We start from the raw sequence: 16,431 nt of genomic DNA, 5'->3' as shown, positions 1-16,431 counted from the left end.
CGGGGGGGGGGGCTTTCAGATTATCACTTGTCTCTTCCGATACATGTGGAGTCGCCCACCTGACGGGGAGGAGTTTCGCCAGGGGGACGTAGCGCGTGGGGTGGGAGGGTTAGGCGCCCCGTTCGACCAGAGGAGGCGGTAGTGCAGCGACCAGGACACATACCAACATCCGGCTCCCCACCCGTGGACACGGCCCGACCAAGCCGGAGGTAACGCGGGGATTCGAACCGGCGATCCCCGCGTTGGTAGGCAACGGAATAGACCGCTACGCTATCTGGATTCTGGACAGACCTTTTTAAATCCTGTGGGGATATTCCCACCAGGACTAACACGCCCCTGTGTCTTAACCGAATTCTGTCCTTCAGCTAGGCGTTTAATACTACTTACATGGAAACACGTGTCGCCACCTACCCACAGCAGCTGGGTCAAAGACGTGGTCTATACTACATCAAGTTAGAGTTTCGTTCAGAAACTTTGGGGGGGGGGGGACAAAACCACGGTAACCTTTTCTGTGTAAAGACCTTAACGGTTGCTCCAGAGGACGGGGATCGCTAAAGCCCCGGAAGGTTAGATGGACGGTTCTGCATACATGCAGACTTTCTCCCACCCCTTTCTCTTTAGAGGGGGGGGGGGGTCCATGCATGTACTGCAGGAACCCTACTGTTACTGTAACGGCATCACTTTGGGGGGGGGGGTACAGGACATCATCTACACATAATGCTAATTCTGTCTTTGATTGTCACCTGTACCTTTTCTCTGCTTGTGTCCGCTGTGGGGGGGGAGGGGTGCATGTACTCGTTTGTGTTGTGGTTTAGAAAATGTTGCAGAAGTCCAACACATAAAAAAAGAAAAAGCGCTGGCACTTACTTAGAGTTGTAACCGGTTATTTTTTTGCCCGGTGCGGGATTCGATACGGGGTGTACTGCACCACAAGGCGACGTCACTAACCGCTCGGCTAAAGGGTCAGGGGCTAACGGGTCAGACCCGTTAGCTAGGGGCTAACGTGTCATATTAGTAGTTTACAGAGCGAACGCACGCGCGCGGGATGCATGGCTTAATGGGCGCGTAATTTAAACCGCGTGCTGTCCTCGGCGCGGCCGCCCGGTTCTTCTTGTCCTCCATTTTCTCCGTTGTGAACGCGACGGATTTACTTTGTCTCCCTTTTGTCCCAGCTGTCTGAAGTAACCTGCTAACTGTTCTACTTTTTTATTATTATTATTTTTAACTGACGGCTGCTCCGTAGTCGCCTGAAAGCAAAGCCGGACGCGTCTGCAATCCGGAGGTGAGGCCCCGACCCTGAATCAGAACCAAGAAAACGGACCAACCTCGTAAACCAGACGACGGGTTACTAGACCCGCCTCGCCAGCTGCGGCCCGTCTCTGTCTGCTGGCAACTTGGGTTGTCTAGTAAGCTGTGTTACGGCCGGCTAGCTAACCGAGCCTTTATTTATTATTGACAAGAATACCAACGATACGAGTCCGCGGTGGTGTGGCGGCCTAAGCGTCGGCTTTGTGTCGATGCAGTGTCCCACCGGGGACCGGGGTTCGCGCCCCGGTCTCGTCAGATCCGACTATTGCCGGACTCGATGAAGCAGCGATCATTGGTCAACGCTGCCTTCGGGAGGGGGGGCGGAGTCGGCTTGTGTTCGTCACATGAATGCGTCTCTGTGGGTGGGGGGGGGGAGCGGTGATTCGGCCTGGAGGCGCCTTGTCACGGAAGTAGCGAGGCGCCTCCTTGGAGACTGCCGGCCAAAGAGAGATGCAGTTGGCGAACGCATGCAGTACGAGGGTGGGTGTTTGAATTAAAATAGGGATCCATGATCGGCCACCAAATTGGGAGAAAAAAGGGGAAAATCAGACTTTTTTTTTTTAAATAATACAAACGATACAGGAACATTGCACATATATATCATCGGACCAATCGGCTATAAACAACTTTACATTCGCTAAGCTAACAGGACTCGTACCGGGAGCCGTGACGGAGTTGCGCCATGACGGGCAGCGAGCTAGAGTGGTCATGAGGCGTTACAGATGTACTCATGCCAAACACGTGCCCTGATTTGGCTTCTCTTTAATAAGGGTGAAGTGGCAGTTTTGTTGGCCGAGTCGGGTCACATGCGAGGAATTTGACCCTGTGTTGCTCTCCGTTACACAGTCGCATGTGCGCGTCCTGATGCACGCTCAATAATCCAGGTAAGGAGGTCTGGATACAACGTTTCTGGACTCAAAACGTTGTGTCCAGACGAACTGATTCAACCTTCTTTGATCCACATGTACGCAGTAAGACAAGAGAGGTGTCAATTTAAGAGAGCTAAGTAAACTGTTAAGAAACTTAGTATAATTAAAAAGTGAAAATATGAGTGACTGCAGATCCAACTTTGAGCAGTATTAGGCGTGTGATTTAAGTATGGGAAGACCAGTTACTGTGAGGCATGGAACATGTATTTTACAGTAAATATAATTTAATATTGTGCAGATTGACAGTATTTTACTAGTGCAGGTGCTAGATACCAGCATAAGGGGCAGTTCCTTTAGAGCCCCATACCTCATCAGTGGTGGTACTGCCAGTGGGCAAAGAACCTGTCTGGATTCTCAAATATAGCCTACCTGTTATGAGAAATGACTTACTTTGATTAAAATAATTAATTAGTTGCATACCAAACTATTTTAATTGATGCTTTTAGTGATTTTTTTTTTAATGTCCTCATTTGGGTTTTTTATCTCACAGAACACAACCAAGGTTTTTTCACCACAATTCTGAAACGGCATGATGAAAACCACAACTAGGTGGTGCCAGACTCCTCCCTCAGTGACTGTACGTATCAAACCCAACACTGCACACATCCGCCAGATCAAGAGGGGTATGCAGTTTAAAAGACTCAAAGTCCAAGATGCCCAGGGTCCACCCAGAAAAATCCAGCCGAACTGGCATCGGCTTGAGTTTTATAATTCCAAATTTACTTCGGGTCTGAAACTTGTCATCCACAGAGAAGAGATGGTGGCCTTCTTTCGACTGTTTGGTGAATGACTCATTCAGTCTTGAAAGCATGTTTAAGTTTGAACCTTACAAGTAAATCTGTTATTCCAACGCAAGTTATAAGTTAAAGAGAGTATTTTGATGTTGAATTGGTAGTCTAGCTTGTTCACATATTAAATTAACTCCCTTTGGGGTTACAGATGATGACTTCGTACAAGAGTTTCTCTGGATGGACTGCTGCTGTAAAATCTCTGACAAAGTAAGCGAATTACCTAGGCAAAATCATTTAAACACTGCATAGTAACTTTAATCCACTGATTTCAACTTTTTTTTACTTTGCCTCCCTCGCATATCAGTATTTGCTAGCCATGACCTTTATCTACTTCAAAAGGGCCAACTTCTGCATCAGTGACCACAACAGAATGAACTTTTTCATTGCACTGTAAGTTCATATGGAGGAAAAAACGAAGATTTACTCAATTGGACTGCTTTCACAGACATTATTTAACAGTTGAACATTGCTTACATTTCATATTTTTTATATCTAATTTTGAAAATTTCCTTTTTAAAAAGCATGTGATTGAATAATGAATATTGGATTAGTTTCTGTAACGTTAGCCTTTGCAGTTAAAAAAAAAACAACCTAAAATTGGCTGATGTATACCTCAACTACAGTTACCTTGCCAACACCATGGAGGAGGACGAGGAGGAGAACAAGTATGAGATCTTCCCCTGGGCGCTGGGCAAGAGATGGAGAAACCACTTTCGCGGCTTCCTTGAGCAGCGAGACAAGCTTTGGGCTCGCATAGGGTATAGAGCTGCCGTCAGCAGACGTTGCTGTGAAGAGGTACACAACTCCAAAAGATTAAGCAGGAGCTTGTCTCCATCTCGTTTTACGGGCAATATATTTTTCAAGGTTTTGCAGTGTCATTCAATCTCTGCTTTGCATTTGAACTCAGAGATGATTTTGAACAACATGGTTATTTCAAATATTAAGTTTTTGTTTTTCTTTCCTGCATTGTGGTTGTGTTTACATATCTTTTTCTTATTCTGTTACATCTCTGGATTAATGTGTGCTTGCTTGTGTCTACTTATGTATGAGTATCCGTTCTTCTGTCATAAAGGTGATGGCCATCATACCCTCACACTTTGTGTGGCAGCGAGAGCGAGCAGAACACCACAGTGGCGCCAGGCGGCATTACACTGAGCAGGACCAGCTCTGCGTGCCCCGAGGCCCCTCAGCCTCTCCTGTTCCCTGTGCCCTCTGCAACCACAGCATTAGGCGACGTCAAAGCTTGAACCTTTCGTCTTCCTCCAGTGGCTTCTTGGAGCTGACCCCCAGTCCCACATTTCAGCTGTCAGTCGCCACCTCCAGGGCCAAGGTCTCACGCAGAAAGGCTGGGAAGACCCAAAGAGAGGCTCAGCATCTGTCGTGCCACTGTACTGAGGAGTTCCCTAGTAGGTGTTTGGAATTAATGAGAAACAGTGTAAATATTCTTTAAAAGATATTTTTACATTTGGAGCAACCTGTCAATTAATGTAAAGCACAGCAGTGATTACTTTCTAGGGATTTTCATATACTTTTTTTCTGTTATTTTATTGCAGCCTCCCTCTGGAAACATTACCCTGCATAGAAACCAAAGTCATCTTATGCAGATGATAGATTTACCTTAATCAATGATTACAGCAAATTATTTGGACATAAAGAATTGTAACCTACAATCTCCAAACATCCATCCACAAATATTTCACTACCTACTAAAAAAAAAAAAACTTTTTCACTTGTGTATTGGGAACTGACAAAAACATATATACAAAACTAACCCCACATAGATGCAATTTCATTCAAAATAGAAAGTGGATTATAGCGATGTATCCAAATTCAAAATCTGTTTCCATGTTCTATTATTTCATGTAAATTTTAGCACAAACATTTTGTTCCTCTTTCCTTTTGTGAACCACGACTTTTGGCTCTCTGTCCCATGACGGAAACATTCAAGCAATGCCAAAAATGTGCCTACGGTAGAGAGATGACCTTCTCTCTTTGCTGATTGGTCTGAGCGCGCTGGGATAGCGCATGGGTTTTACTGATTCACTTTGTTTAATGCAGCTTGTGTCACTGCTACATTTGATCATATTGCTGCAAATACTGTCATGATTATTTTGACAAATTAAATCAATAAGCACATGTGACTTACTGCAGGCTATCAACTTGAAGGAGAAGCCAATTTCTGCTGTTCCAGTACACATTCACTTATTGGTACTCAGTTACTTGCCCATTCGTGGCATTTAGAATCAGATTCATGTTTATTAGGCATGTAGGTTTGCACTACATGGAATTTGACTCTGGTTTCGTGGCTCTCTCTGTGTACTTAACGTAGAATAACAACATGACAATCTTCAGATAGATACACAAGGATTGACTTATACAGGTGAAATAAGAGGTGATATGGTGCAGAGAATATATTAGAGATGGTGAAATAGATGTTGGCAGGTTACTTGCATACATGCCTGAGGGAGATGGACATGACGGAGTGTACAGTATATACAAAATGGTTGGATTTGACAGTGTTGAGCGTTCATTTGAATGACAGCCCATTGAAAGAAACTGCTTTTATATCTGGTTGTTTTGGGGTACGGTGCTCTGTGGCGCCTACCAGAGGGGAGGAGTTGGAACAGGGTGTGATGGGTCTGTAGTGATGTTGCCTGCCCATTTCCCGAGTCTGGAGGTGTATAGGTCCTGAGTGGAGGGCAGGTTGGCACCAATGATTTTCTCTGCAGACTTAACTGTCTGTTGTAGTCTGTCCCTGTCCTGTTTGGTGGGCGATCCAAACCAGACAGTGATGGATGTGCAGAAGACACTGGACAGACAGCCTGGGAGAATAGGAAAGTTTGGAGTTTGCTTTTGAATGTGGGGACAGTTGTGGTGGACCTCACGTCAGCATGCAGCTTGTTCCAGAGAGCAGGGCCACAGTAACTGAAGGCGCCCTCATCAGACTGGGTCTAGCACATTGTAGCAGGGTGTAAGGGGGGCAGGGGTTCCATATGGATATCTATAGATATGTATCTATATGGATAGATACGTTGATTTGGACAACAAAATTGTACATCACAATATGACAAAACCTAAGTTCATCCTGACACAATATCTTTGAAAGGTCTTGTTTGGCTGTTTGTCCCAAGCTAAAGACCTGGGGCCTCATGTATCAATTGTCACTATGGGCAAATTTGTGTGCACACACCCATGAGATTTTTTAGCCCTCAAGTTTGTCTGACAGTCAGCAGCAAGGCAATGATGGTTATTTGTAATTCCTTTCTCCCAACATCTATTGTCAACCTCTTGCAACAAGCAATCACCCAGGCCTGCAAAGACATCAGTGTTAGCCAGTCGGTGTCTAAATTCAGGGGTCACCCAGGTTCTACACTTGTCTCTGAGAGAAACATCAGGGCTAAAATGGCGGCACGGTGGCCCAGCGGTTAGCGCTGTCGCCTCACAGCAAGAAGGTCCTGAGTTCGAACCCTGGGGTAGTCCAACCTTGGGGGTCAATCCCAGGTTGTCCTCTGTGTGGAGTTTGCATGTTCTCCCCGTGTCTACGGTGGGTTTTCTGCGGGTGCTCCGGTTTCCTCGCACCATCAAAAAGATACACGTTGAGGTTTATGCTCCTGTCTGTGCCCCTGACCGAGGCATGGCAAGGCGAACTGGAGTTGGTCCCCGGGTGCTGCACGGCAGCTGCCCACTGCTCCTAGCTACACAGCTAAGATGGGTTAAATGCGGAGAAAGAATTGCCCCATGACACGGGGATTAATGTAGTAAAAATAAAAAAATCCCATGGGTGTGTATGTACAAATTTGCCCATAGTAATGATTGATGCATGAGGCCCCTGATCCTTAATATACTATGATTGATAGGAAAGACTACAGTGGCAATGACAATTTTATTTATATAGCACATTTCACTACAAGTAAGCTCAATGGGCTTTAAATTAAAAAACAAATGGGTAACAATATGAATACAAGCATGAGTAAAATGCAGAAACTGAATCAATGAAGCATACACCCTATAACACTAAACACACCATACAACAATTAAAACCCCATAAAACACAATCAAATAAAAACGGGGTTTACATTTATTTACATATGACTAACTGCACAAGAAGTGGTACCACACGGGTACACGCACACAGTACTCAGCTCGGGGGAATAGGAAAGGTTTGTTTTTGAATGTGGACACAGTTGTGGTGGACCTCAGGTCAGCGGGCATCTTGTTCCAGAGAGCAGGACCACAGTAACTGAAGGCGCCCTCACCAGACTTGGATCTAATTCTGGGTACAGCTAGAAAACCTCAGCCTGATGACCTCAGAGGCCTGACCAAGTTATAGAGCCCATTTCCCCTCGGGGGACGAATAAGGTATTCTGATAGATCAGCTTATAGTTAGTGAGCAACTCCGAAACGTACCGAGGAGCCAAACCAGTAGGAGCCTTATGGACTATGAGCAGGATTTGGAAAGTGATTATGTATTGCACCAGGAGCCAGTGTAGTGATTTCAGTACCGGGGTAATATGTTCACATCTCCGTGTACGTGTAAGGACTCTGGCTGCTGCATTCTGAATGAGCTGAAGCCTTCCTACTGACTGACTGGATAATCCTGCAAATAGTGTTACAGTAGTCTGACCCGCTTGAGGTGAATACATGAACCAGTTTCTGAGTCAGTTTGAGATATGAATACTCATAAGTTTTGATGTATTTTTGAAGTGATAAAATGCTGGTCTACAGTAGTTTGCCGTTAAGGATTTATAGTATCTCCCTGTCTCCCCTGTTTTTGCTTTTACAGGGAAGGAATCTGCCTGTGGATCCACTTATGACTCCTCCATGGACTGGATCGACGAAGAGTAGAACGTTTTCCGACATCGAGAGTTCTAGTACTACGTTCTGTATTGTGATCTGGGAACACCGCACTCATCTTCCTCACTCCCCGCATAAACCCTTGTTACCTTAGCTACTTCATTTGTTGTAAGAACAGTACTGCATAGTTTTTTCTAACAGTTTGCCATAGCTTCAACACAATTTTTTTTAAATGCATTTTTTGCTTTGGACATCTGTGACATGTCAAAGTGTAAACCACAAGTTTAACTCAACGGTTTGCACTTATGAGTACCTTTTTAGATTTCCTTTAAAGCAAAAAAAAAAAAAAAAAAAATGCAAGTGCCGCTTAACTCATCTGACAAGCGCTACCCAAACATAACAAATGTCAACCTTTAAGTACTTGTTATTATGACCTAATGTCCTTATTTATACACTGTTCAAAATGTATTTTTCACATTTGTTATGACCTAATTTCCTTATTTACACCCTGTTCAAAATGTATGTCACATTTGTTATGACCTAATTTCCTTATTTGTACACTGTTCAAAATGCATTTGTCACACATTATTTGTAAGTGTTGTTTCTGTGCGTGAGTGTGCCAAGGTTGGCTACTGTTTGAAAACTTAGGGTATGCGCATTGCAGAAGGTTCCCAGTATTTACTTATTGACTGGAGCACTTGTTGAAATTTACTTTTTTGTTGGTCACATAAACGGGCTGTTGATGCCTTGGCTTAATATGTAATACAGTACTGACAGATGTACTCAGCAGTCATGGTACAAAATACTGGGATTCAACTTGTTTGTGATATTACTGCCTTATACTCTCCCCATTACAGTGATCCAAGTCTGCCATTAAAGTTTTCAGTTAGAGGCAAGATTATACCTCAGTCTGTTCAGAGTTTTCATTGCATCCCACTTGGTGTACCAAACTGGGATTTAATTGCTCACGTGTCCATCCCGGTTTCCTTCTCCATCACCCAAATGCTTTACAGTGCCGCGGCTCTTTTTTAATTGGTGTGTGTGTGTGTATATATATATATATATATATATATTATTCCATCCATCCATTATCCAAACTGCTTATCCTGCTGTCAGGGTCGCTGGGATGCTGGAGCCTATCCCAGCCTCATCTTAACCTAATGTTGATCCCCAAGTGAAATGGCTTACACATGGTGTAACCTCTGTCTAAGCAGAGGTTGATGCAGCTTTTCTAATACTCCATTGTTCTCTTAAGTCTGTTTTCAAATTATTACAGATATGTTGACTGGTTTACAGGCACAAACCAACCCCGCCGGCGGTGTGAAAAATCCATCAACACACTGATCTCCGTGCTCCTGAATCATCCCAACACACGGCAGTGGGCTGATAATTTGGTTTTATTTGATTGGTCAAACTACAAAACAATGCTTCTATTTCCTGGGATGCTCACAGGCAGGGCAGCTACCAGGCGCATTTCCTCAGTCTCATCAGGAACGCTGCAAGTGTGAAAAGAGAATAATGTCCATTCCCAGCCGTTGCGTATGTACATAAGACATTCATCCATCCATCCATTATCCAAACCGCTTATCCTACACAGGGACACGGGATGCTGGAGCCTATCCCGGCAGTCATTGGGCGGCAGGCGGGGAGACACCCTGGACAGGCCGCCGGACCATCACAGGGCCGACACACACACATTCACACCTAGGGACAATTTAGTACGGCTGATTCACATGACCTGCATGTCTTTGGACTGTGGGAGGAAACCCACACAGACACGGGGAGAACATGCAAACTCCACACACAGGATGACCTGGGATGACCCCCAAGGTTATACTACCCCGGGGCTCGAACCCAGGACCTTCTTGCTGTGAGGCAGCCGCGCTAACCACGGCGCCACCGTGCCAGGAAATATACATAAGAAATTATTTTGGACAATTAATATTCTGATTTACCTGTGTGGCTCATTTGTTCTGGGTGAGGTCTGGCAATGTAGGGGACACTTCCAAATGGTGGCTGCTTCTTGGTGTGCAACTCTTCTGAAATATAAATATTACAATTTCAAAAACACGCCATACCGCCAAAACAGCTGAGAAACGTTCCCATCCATTTCAGTCGTACGTCAAGCTTATTTTAAATCACCTTCCTCATCCTTATCGGACCCTTCATTCTCCTCCTCCTTTTCTTCATCTGTGATGGGGCGCTTCCTGGCACAGTACTGTCCGTCCTTCTGCAGAGCTGAGACGACAAGCCAGTCGCGGACTGGTACCTCAATGATGCGTTCGCACAGCAGGGGCAGATTTGAACAGCGGAGCCCCTCCATGAGGTCAATGGTCTGTGTTATACTGGATCAGAGTAACAGAATCCGGGTTTGTGGGTTTTCTTCTGTCTATGCAGTGAAACCTTACTTGAGATTAGCAGAGCACAGGTGAGAGGCAAATGGAAAACTTCTAGATCGACTACTACCAGCAATTTCTCCCAATTTAATGCGCGTCATTGCCATAGCTTCTCTGTAGGAATTAGGGATGCACGATATTGGATATTTGCCGATATCCCACCGATATGCGGATATTTTCCAACTCATTTTGGCCGATCGCCGGTGCCGATATATGCACTTTTTTTCCCCCACCTTGTTGCAGAGAACAAGTCTCTCCTGTAGTGGAATTAACATTATGCTTACTCTTGATCGTGATGGCCCCACTGGCAGATGCAGCCATCAAATGCAATGCTTTTCAAAATGCACACATTCACTGGGCAAAATAAGAAAACTACGTCAACTTAGGTTACACGTAAAACATGCCGTATTTATCTTTATGGGCACGGTGGCGCAGTGGTTAGTGCGGTTGCCTCACAGCAAGAAGGCCCTGGGTTCAAGCTCCAGGGTAGTCCAACCTTGGGGGGGTCATCCCGTGTGGAGTTTGCATGTTCTCCCCGTGTCTGCGTGGGTTTCCTCCGGGGGCTCCGGTTTCCTCCCACAGTCCAAAGACATGTAGGTCAGGTGAATCAGCCGTACTAAATTGCCTGTGTGATGGCCTGGCGGCCTGTCCAGGGTGACTCCCCACCTGCCGCCCAATGACTGCTGGGATAGGCTCCAGCATCCCCGTGACCCTGAAAGCAGGATAAGCGGTTCGGATAATGGATGGATGGATGGATGGATGGATGGATGGATTTTCAAACAAAACAGTAAAATGAAGGCTTGGATGATACTCTCCCCTAAGACAATACTTACAATAGCCACAATCAAGGGCAAATTTGACCTATTTCACAAGTTGCCAAGCAAGTAAATAAATGTAATCTCTGTGCACAGCGACCATGTGAAAGTGCATTGTACAACTGTACAGCCATTAAAGCCAACTGAAAGAACACAAGTATAGCTTTCTTCCCACTACCGAGTAGATGAGCCTACATTAGTAGGCTACATATGCTTTACAGACTGTTGCTTAAACTCAATAATATATTAATAGCATTAAATAATTCAAAAATATGAGGCTATACAATCCTTAAAATGGTAAACTCAAAACTGGGCTCAGTCTGCGCTGCACTTTTCTGAGCTACACACAACCCTGTAACACCCAGGCGATGTGCAAACAAAGGTGAGCAAAACATAAGCTGCTTCAGCCCTTGGCAAACTCTGAACCATACAGCGAACGTTGCCCTCCTTCTAGGTCCAATGACCGTGGCTGAAAGACTGACAGGCCCATATCCTGGAAGTCCAGTATGCAAGGCAGATTTTTCTGTACAAAAATGAGCATCTCTGCCTTGTCGCGATCTACGCGATCTCTTCTATGACATGGAGACGGCGCTGAACAGCCTTTCACTATCAACACCCGAGCTGGGCACACTGGGGTACCGGTGTGCTACAAGAGCAGGGAAGCTGGCCTGGTTGGATTTCCAGTGCTCCAAAGGCCTGGCATTCCAGGGAATGCTGGCTTCGCCCAGGTGTGCGTGTACCGAAAAAGTAACAAAAATAGTCGCCTATTAACTTTTTTCTTTTTCTGCCTCGGCTGTGACCCACGGGCCGTGAGCATTTCATGTGACTGAAACGTAGCCCAACTGAAAAAAAGCGGACATGGGAATATCGGAATAATCTACCCAGTCACATTTTTTGTTAGGCTAGTTTACATTATGTAGCATCTAGTTTACATTATGTAGCATACAAATATCCATCCATCCATCCATTATCCAAAACCGCTTAACCTGCTCTCAGGGCCGCGGGGATGCTGGAGCCTATCCCAGCAGTCACTGGGCAGCAGGCGGGGAGACACCCTGGACAGGCCGCCAGGCCATCACAGGGACAAATATCCTAAAGGCTAATAAAAACAGGCTGTGGACTAGAAGTCGGCTTTACTAACTTGTGATACTGTCTCGCTTGTGGATGCCTGTTGCCAGACTGGCACCTCCGTGCTGATCATCATCGCTACCGTTTCATTCACGACCTTCAGTAGCAAATTCCAATAGTCTACTTTTGGCAGTTTGGACGCCGCTGTACCTGAGTCACTTCCCCTGGCAAGCAGCCGTGTCGGTGCCACCAAAGTGGGGATGACATCCGCAGCGGAGGCCTGTGCAGAACTGATCTCTCTCGTCAGCTGCTCAAAGGCTGATCCAATTTTCAACAATTCCCCACTGACTTTTCGCCGATGGGACCAGATCAAAATCAGCAGCATACGCACCTAAAGCCCTCTTCTGCTTCACCAGGCTCTGCACCATCTAAAACGCTGAATTCCACCTGGTGGAGACGTCTTGCCGTAGCCTTTTCACGGGCATCCCGAGCGCATTCTGTACATCTGCCAGTCGACCGCATGCAAGTTGTTAATGCTTAAAATGTCCTCCTCCTCTCTTCCCCAAGGCCACAGCATCTACGATGAGCCAGGACACCTTTGTTCAGAGCAAGCTGTGAGGTGTGTGCCATGCACGGCAACCTCGCTACACTGCTCTGGGCATGTTAAAGGCATTCTCCCTCACCACTACATGCACTTTCTCCTATGGGATTTTCCACTTCCCAAACATGCCATCAAAAGCGGACGCGATTGCAGCTACCATACGAGACCCTCGGCACGCCTGTGAACGAAGGTCGGCCTTTTTAGGTACAAAGTCTTTGTCTTCGTGAGGCTCAGCATGCTTACACTTGACCTCCAAATGTCCGCTGAAAGAGCTAATCGAAGTGGCTTCAGGGACGAGCTTCACCGTGTTGCTGTAGATGACAGCTTGAAACTCCGCTAAGGCCAAACCCGAAAAATACCTACGACCGGGCGTCGTGTAGTGTGGCTCAACGTAGTCCACAAATCCAACCCAGCATCTTCAACGAATGAAAACAGCTGGTTGCAATGCACGCCATGAGTTTCTGAGTGATATCTTTGGCCCTGGGGTGGGCACGGTTATATGTTTTTTGGCCTTATTAAAGGACCGGAGAAGAGTCTGCCGACAGGTTTTCGCTGGGGCTTGTTTCTCTCTGGTCTTCACAAGTTCGCTGTAATGATCAGGATGACGGCTCTTAAGATGGGCAATTACATTTGTAGTGTTGAAGGAATGCAATTTGGCTACTCCTCGCATGACCGACGTCGAGCAGTCATTGCAAATAGCAACTTTGCGATCCGTTTCAGACACTTTTGAAAAACCTCCGCACTGCAGACACGCTACACCCTCTTTCACGCTCGAGATGCAGGAACACTGCACCAAGCGTTTAGCCAACGGTTCGTGTCACGTGCGCATAATTAAAGCATCATCTTACCGGCCTGCCATATCGGCACATTTAGGGCTGATGCTGATTTTTCATTTTAAAGCCTTTATCTGCCGATACCGATGACGTGCCAATATCCTCGTGCATCCCTACTAGGAATACAAGAGTCTTAAATCTAGTTTGAATGTTGACAAACTGACAAACCGATGTTACACACTTAGCAAGGTAGACAGCACAGACAGCCCCGGGGTGGAGATGGGGTATTACAGTGGGTAACACCAAATGAGGGTTGAGGATGTCGAGGGCAACCTGCAACAGACATAATTCATCAGGTCACTGTATAATATGAATGAGTGGGTGACATCATTTAATAATTAAAAATCCACTTCTCGAAGACTAGATACCTCCCATTAGACAACCTTAGGGAATGGCTCATTTATTAACTTTCTAGTGACTTCCGGAGCAAAAAAGGGACCAATATAAATAGCACATAAACGTCCCCGACTATTGTGTATTATTCGATGGTGGAGACACATGGCGGCACACCCACCGAATGAAATCCCCAGCCCGAGAGGAGCGAGGAAGCCTTGGAGAGGTCTGCCTTATGGAACTGGACATTGTTGGGCCACTCCTCCTCCCGTCGGATGCCCCACGATGCACGCCATCGATCGTAGTTTTGCACCGCTCTGATGTGGTGGTCCTCCCTGATCTCTACACTCAGCACACGGCCCTTGGAGCCCACTAGGGAAAACGGAGATGTACTGTGACGTAGACTGTAAGTTACAATACTAATTTGACCTCTGTTGTCCAGGGGTGCACAGCTGAAACTCTATTGCGTGTCACATATAGCATTGTGTGTGTATAGAAGTCACACACACACACACACACACACACACACACACACACACACACACACACACACACACACACACACTCTAACCCTTCACAAGGCAGAGCCAGCAAACTGTGGGAGATGTGTTTGGGTGGAAGAGGTTGAACGGGGTGGGATGGAGGGTTGCAAACCTGCTCGGGACAAGAATAGTGACATGGCTCCTGATCCAGAGCCTGACTCCAACACACAGTCTCCTTCTGTGACATCCATCATCATCAGCATGGCACTTACATCCTAGAGGGAGAGGAGCGCAAGGCGGCCAAAAAACTTACATATATTGTTATCCTCACTCCCTTTCGATTATTACTTGATTACAAGAGTAAGACTTCCGTTACAGATAGATGGGGCGGGGCAGTGGTTATTTATTGAACTGGTTGGTCTTTTCTCTAACAAACCCCACTTGAGCCTGCAGTAAAGAAGTAGTTCTTGGTAGACAGGTGGCTTACAGGCTATCAGTACCTTTGGGTAGGCGATGGCTGGCCCCCTCTTCATATACAGAACATAGTCCTCCAGACTGGCACGGCGCATGAGGATGGGCATCCCCAGAGTGGTCTTCAGGAACCGGCCTGAGGGTTGGCCCGCCACGTCATTGTGCAGAACAGTCCCCCAGTTGCTGTGCAGACGGGCTCCCTCCTGAAGCTGGAACATCTTTCGGAACTCCACCTGCCTCTTCTTGCGGTATTCGGCGACGAGAAGCTCCCCGAATTTAAGCAAGGTGCTCCCGGGAAGAGTGGCTGGCGCGCGCTCCTCCGGGTGGGGGAGGGTGCCATTCCCGTGGCTCTCCAGACCATTTGTCTGGGCAGCTGTGTCAAATGAGTCAGGGTGTCCAGACAAATGGCTATGGCGGGGTGCGGCTGAGGAGTCCACGGCGGCGTCACCTTTCTGGACGTCCAAGTCAGGTTCAGGTTCCTGCTGGGTTTGTTCTCTGAGCTGCGTCACCTCCGGGCTCAGGGAGCCCTGCGGCAGCAGGCGGCTGACCCTTTCCAGGGGGGACAGGGGCTGCCTCCTCCGGGATGGCAACCTCCCCAGGCGGGTAGTGGTGCCAGGGCCCAGGGGTGGGGAGTCCGAGTTAGCCTCCTCATTGTCGTTCCAGTGGTTTTGGCCCACTGAAAAGGTTCTGAGGCATCTGGGTTGCTTTGAGAGTCTCGTTGAGCTGCGTGTTGCCTTGTGTGGCTGATGCTCAAGACAAGCTGCGCAAATACGCACCAGCCTGCACACGAGAAGAGCCCTGCCAGGGGGCATCTGCACATACATGACTCCCCAATACGCGTTTCCATAGACTCTCCACTCTCACCCGTCAGTCAGCTGGTCCTCCACATTGGAGGAAACTCAGCTGGCAGATGCAAACGCCACCGCCCTCCACGGAGCGGACACGGATGAAAACTGAAAGGGGGATAACAGCGTGGGGGTTCCGGTATTCACGCCTCACTCACGGCATGAGGCAGGAATAACGCGCCCTCGCGGCGCCGGTCCCGTGCGCCCGGCGTCCTCCGCGCTGCGAAACGCCTGCCTACGTCAGAACTATGCGACGACGTCGGCTTTGAGTTGTAGTAAATCGAGTCTGCCAGCAGGGGGGGCGAGTTCAGCCTTACCGCCTTCCCGTGTTAGCCGCGGCGAAGAAGCAGTTAAGCGACGGGGGGAAATACCGCTTTTAAAGGTTTGCATGATGACGCGTCTGCGACGAGATCAATGCGCCCCTTTATCAGCTTATTCCTTTATCAGCTTATTCCTTTATTAGTTTATCTCGTCTTGCTGGCAGGCGATAAAAGCAGACTTATTGTTAGACCGTTATTAAAAAAGCAGCAAGCATGACAGAATAGGCTACTTGACCAAAACAATACGTATTTGCGCCATATAATCATTCGTACTAATTAATTGCTAGTCAGAGTGAATAGTCTTGTCCCCCCCCCTTTCTAAATCTTTACTCCTTTATATTCCGCTTCTCTCTCTCCAGATGTGACAGCGTTAGAAGTAATGGTTTTTGTGTTCATATTGTCACAGTGGAATCAGAATTGCACCAAATGTTCTGTACGAGCGTAG

The 16,431-nt window shown here is 47.0% G+C and overlaps 2 protein-coding genes across 3 annotated transcripts; one reads left to right on the top strand and one right to left on the bottom strand.

Annotated features, from left to right (window-relative positions):
* The first annotated feature begins 2,766 nt into the window (after window positions 1-2,766).
* spdya (speedy/RINGO cell cycle regulator family member A) lies at window positions 2,767-7,873 on the top strand. Its single transcript, XM_056296341.1, has 6 exons — window positions 2,767-3,019; window positions 3,177-3,235; window positions 3,333-3,418; window positions 3,652-3,823; window positions 4,101-4,434; window positions 7,812-7,873. The coding sequence occupies exons 1-6, from the start codon at window positions 2,767-2,769 to the stop codon at window positions 7,871-7,873; spliced, it is 966 nt and encodes a 321-aa protein (XP_056152316.1).
* A 1,261-nt stretch (window positions 7,874-9,134) lies between these two features.
* trmt61b (tRNA methyltransferase 61B) lies at window positions 9,135-15,892 on the bottom strand. 2 transcript variants are annotated; one of them, XM_056296224.1, is made up of 7 exons: window positions 14,851-15,892; window positions 14,523-14,625; window positions 14,050-14,240; window positions 13,717-13,808; window positions 9,965-10,167; window positions 9,778-9,861; window positions 9,135-9,318 (listed from the first exon to the last, which is right to left on the bottom strand). In XM_056296224.1, the coding sequence occupies exons 1-7, from the start codon at window positions 15,643-15,645 to the stop codon at window positions 9,284-9,286; spliced, it is 1,503 nt and encodes a 500-aa protein (XP_056152199.1). In that variant the 5' UTR covers window positions 15,646-15,892; the 3' UTR covers window positions 9,135-9,283. The 2 variants fall into 2 exon arrangements, with proteins under 2 accessions (XP_056152199.1, XP_056152200.1); XM_056296225.1 differs by lacking the exons at window positions 9,135-9,318; window positions 9,778-9,861 and having other exon boundaries at window positions 10,016-10,225.
* Between the last annotated feature and the right edge of the window lie 539 nt (window positions 15,893-16,431).

Source organism: Lampris incognitus, chromosome 16 (assembly GCF_029633865.1).
Source record: "Lampris incognitus isolate fLamInc1 chromosome 16, fLamInc1.hap2, whole genome shotgun sequence".
Classification (NCBI taxonomy): Eukaryota; Metazoa; Chordata; class Actinopteri; order Lampriformes; family Lampridae; genus Lampris; species Lampris incognitus.
The sequence above is the reverse complement of the archived record's forward strand: the minus strand, read 5'-3'. Positions and strand labels throughout refer to the sequence as shown.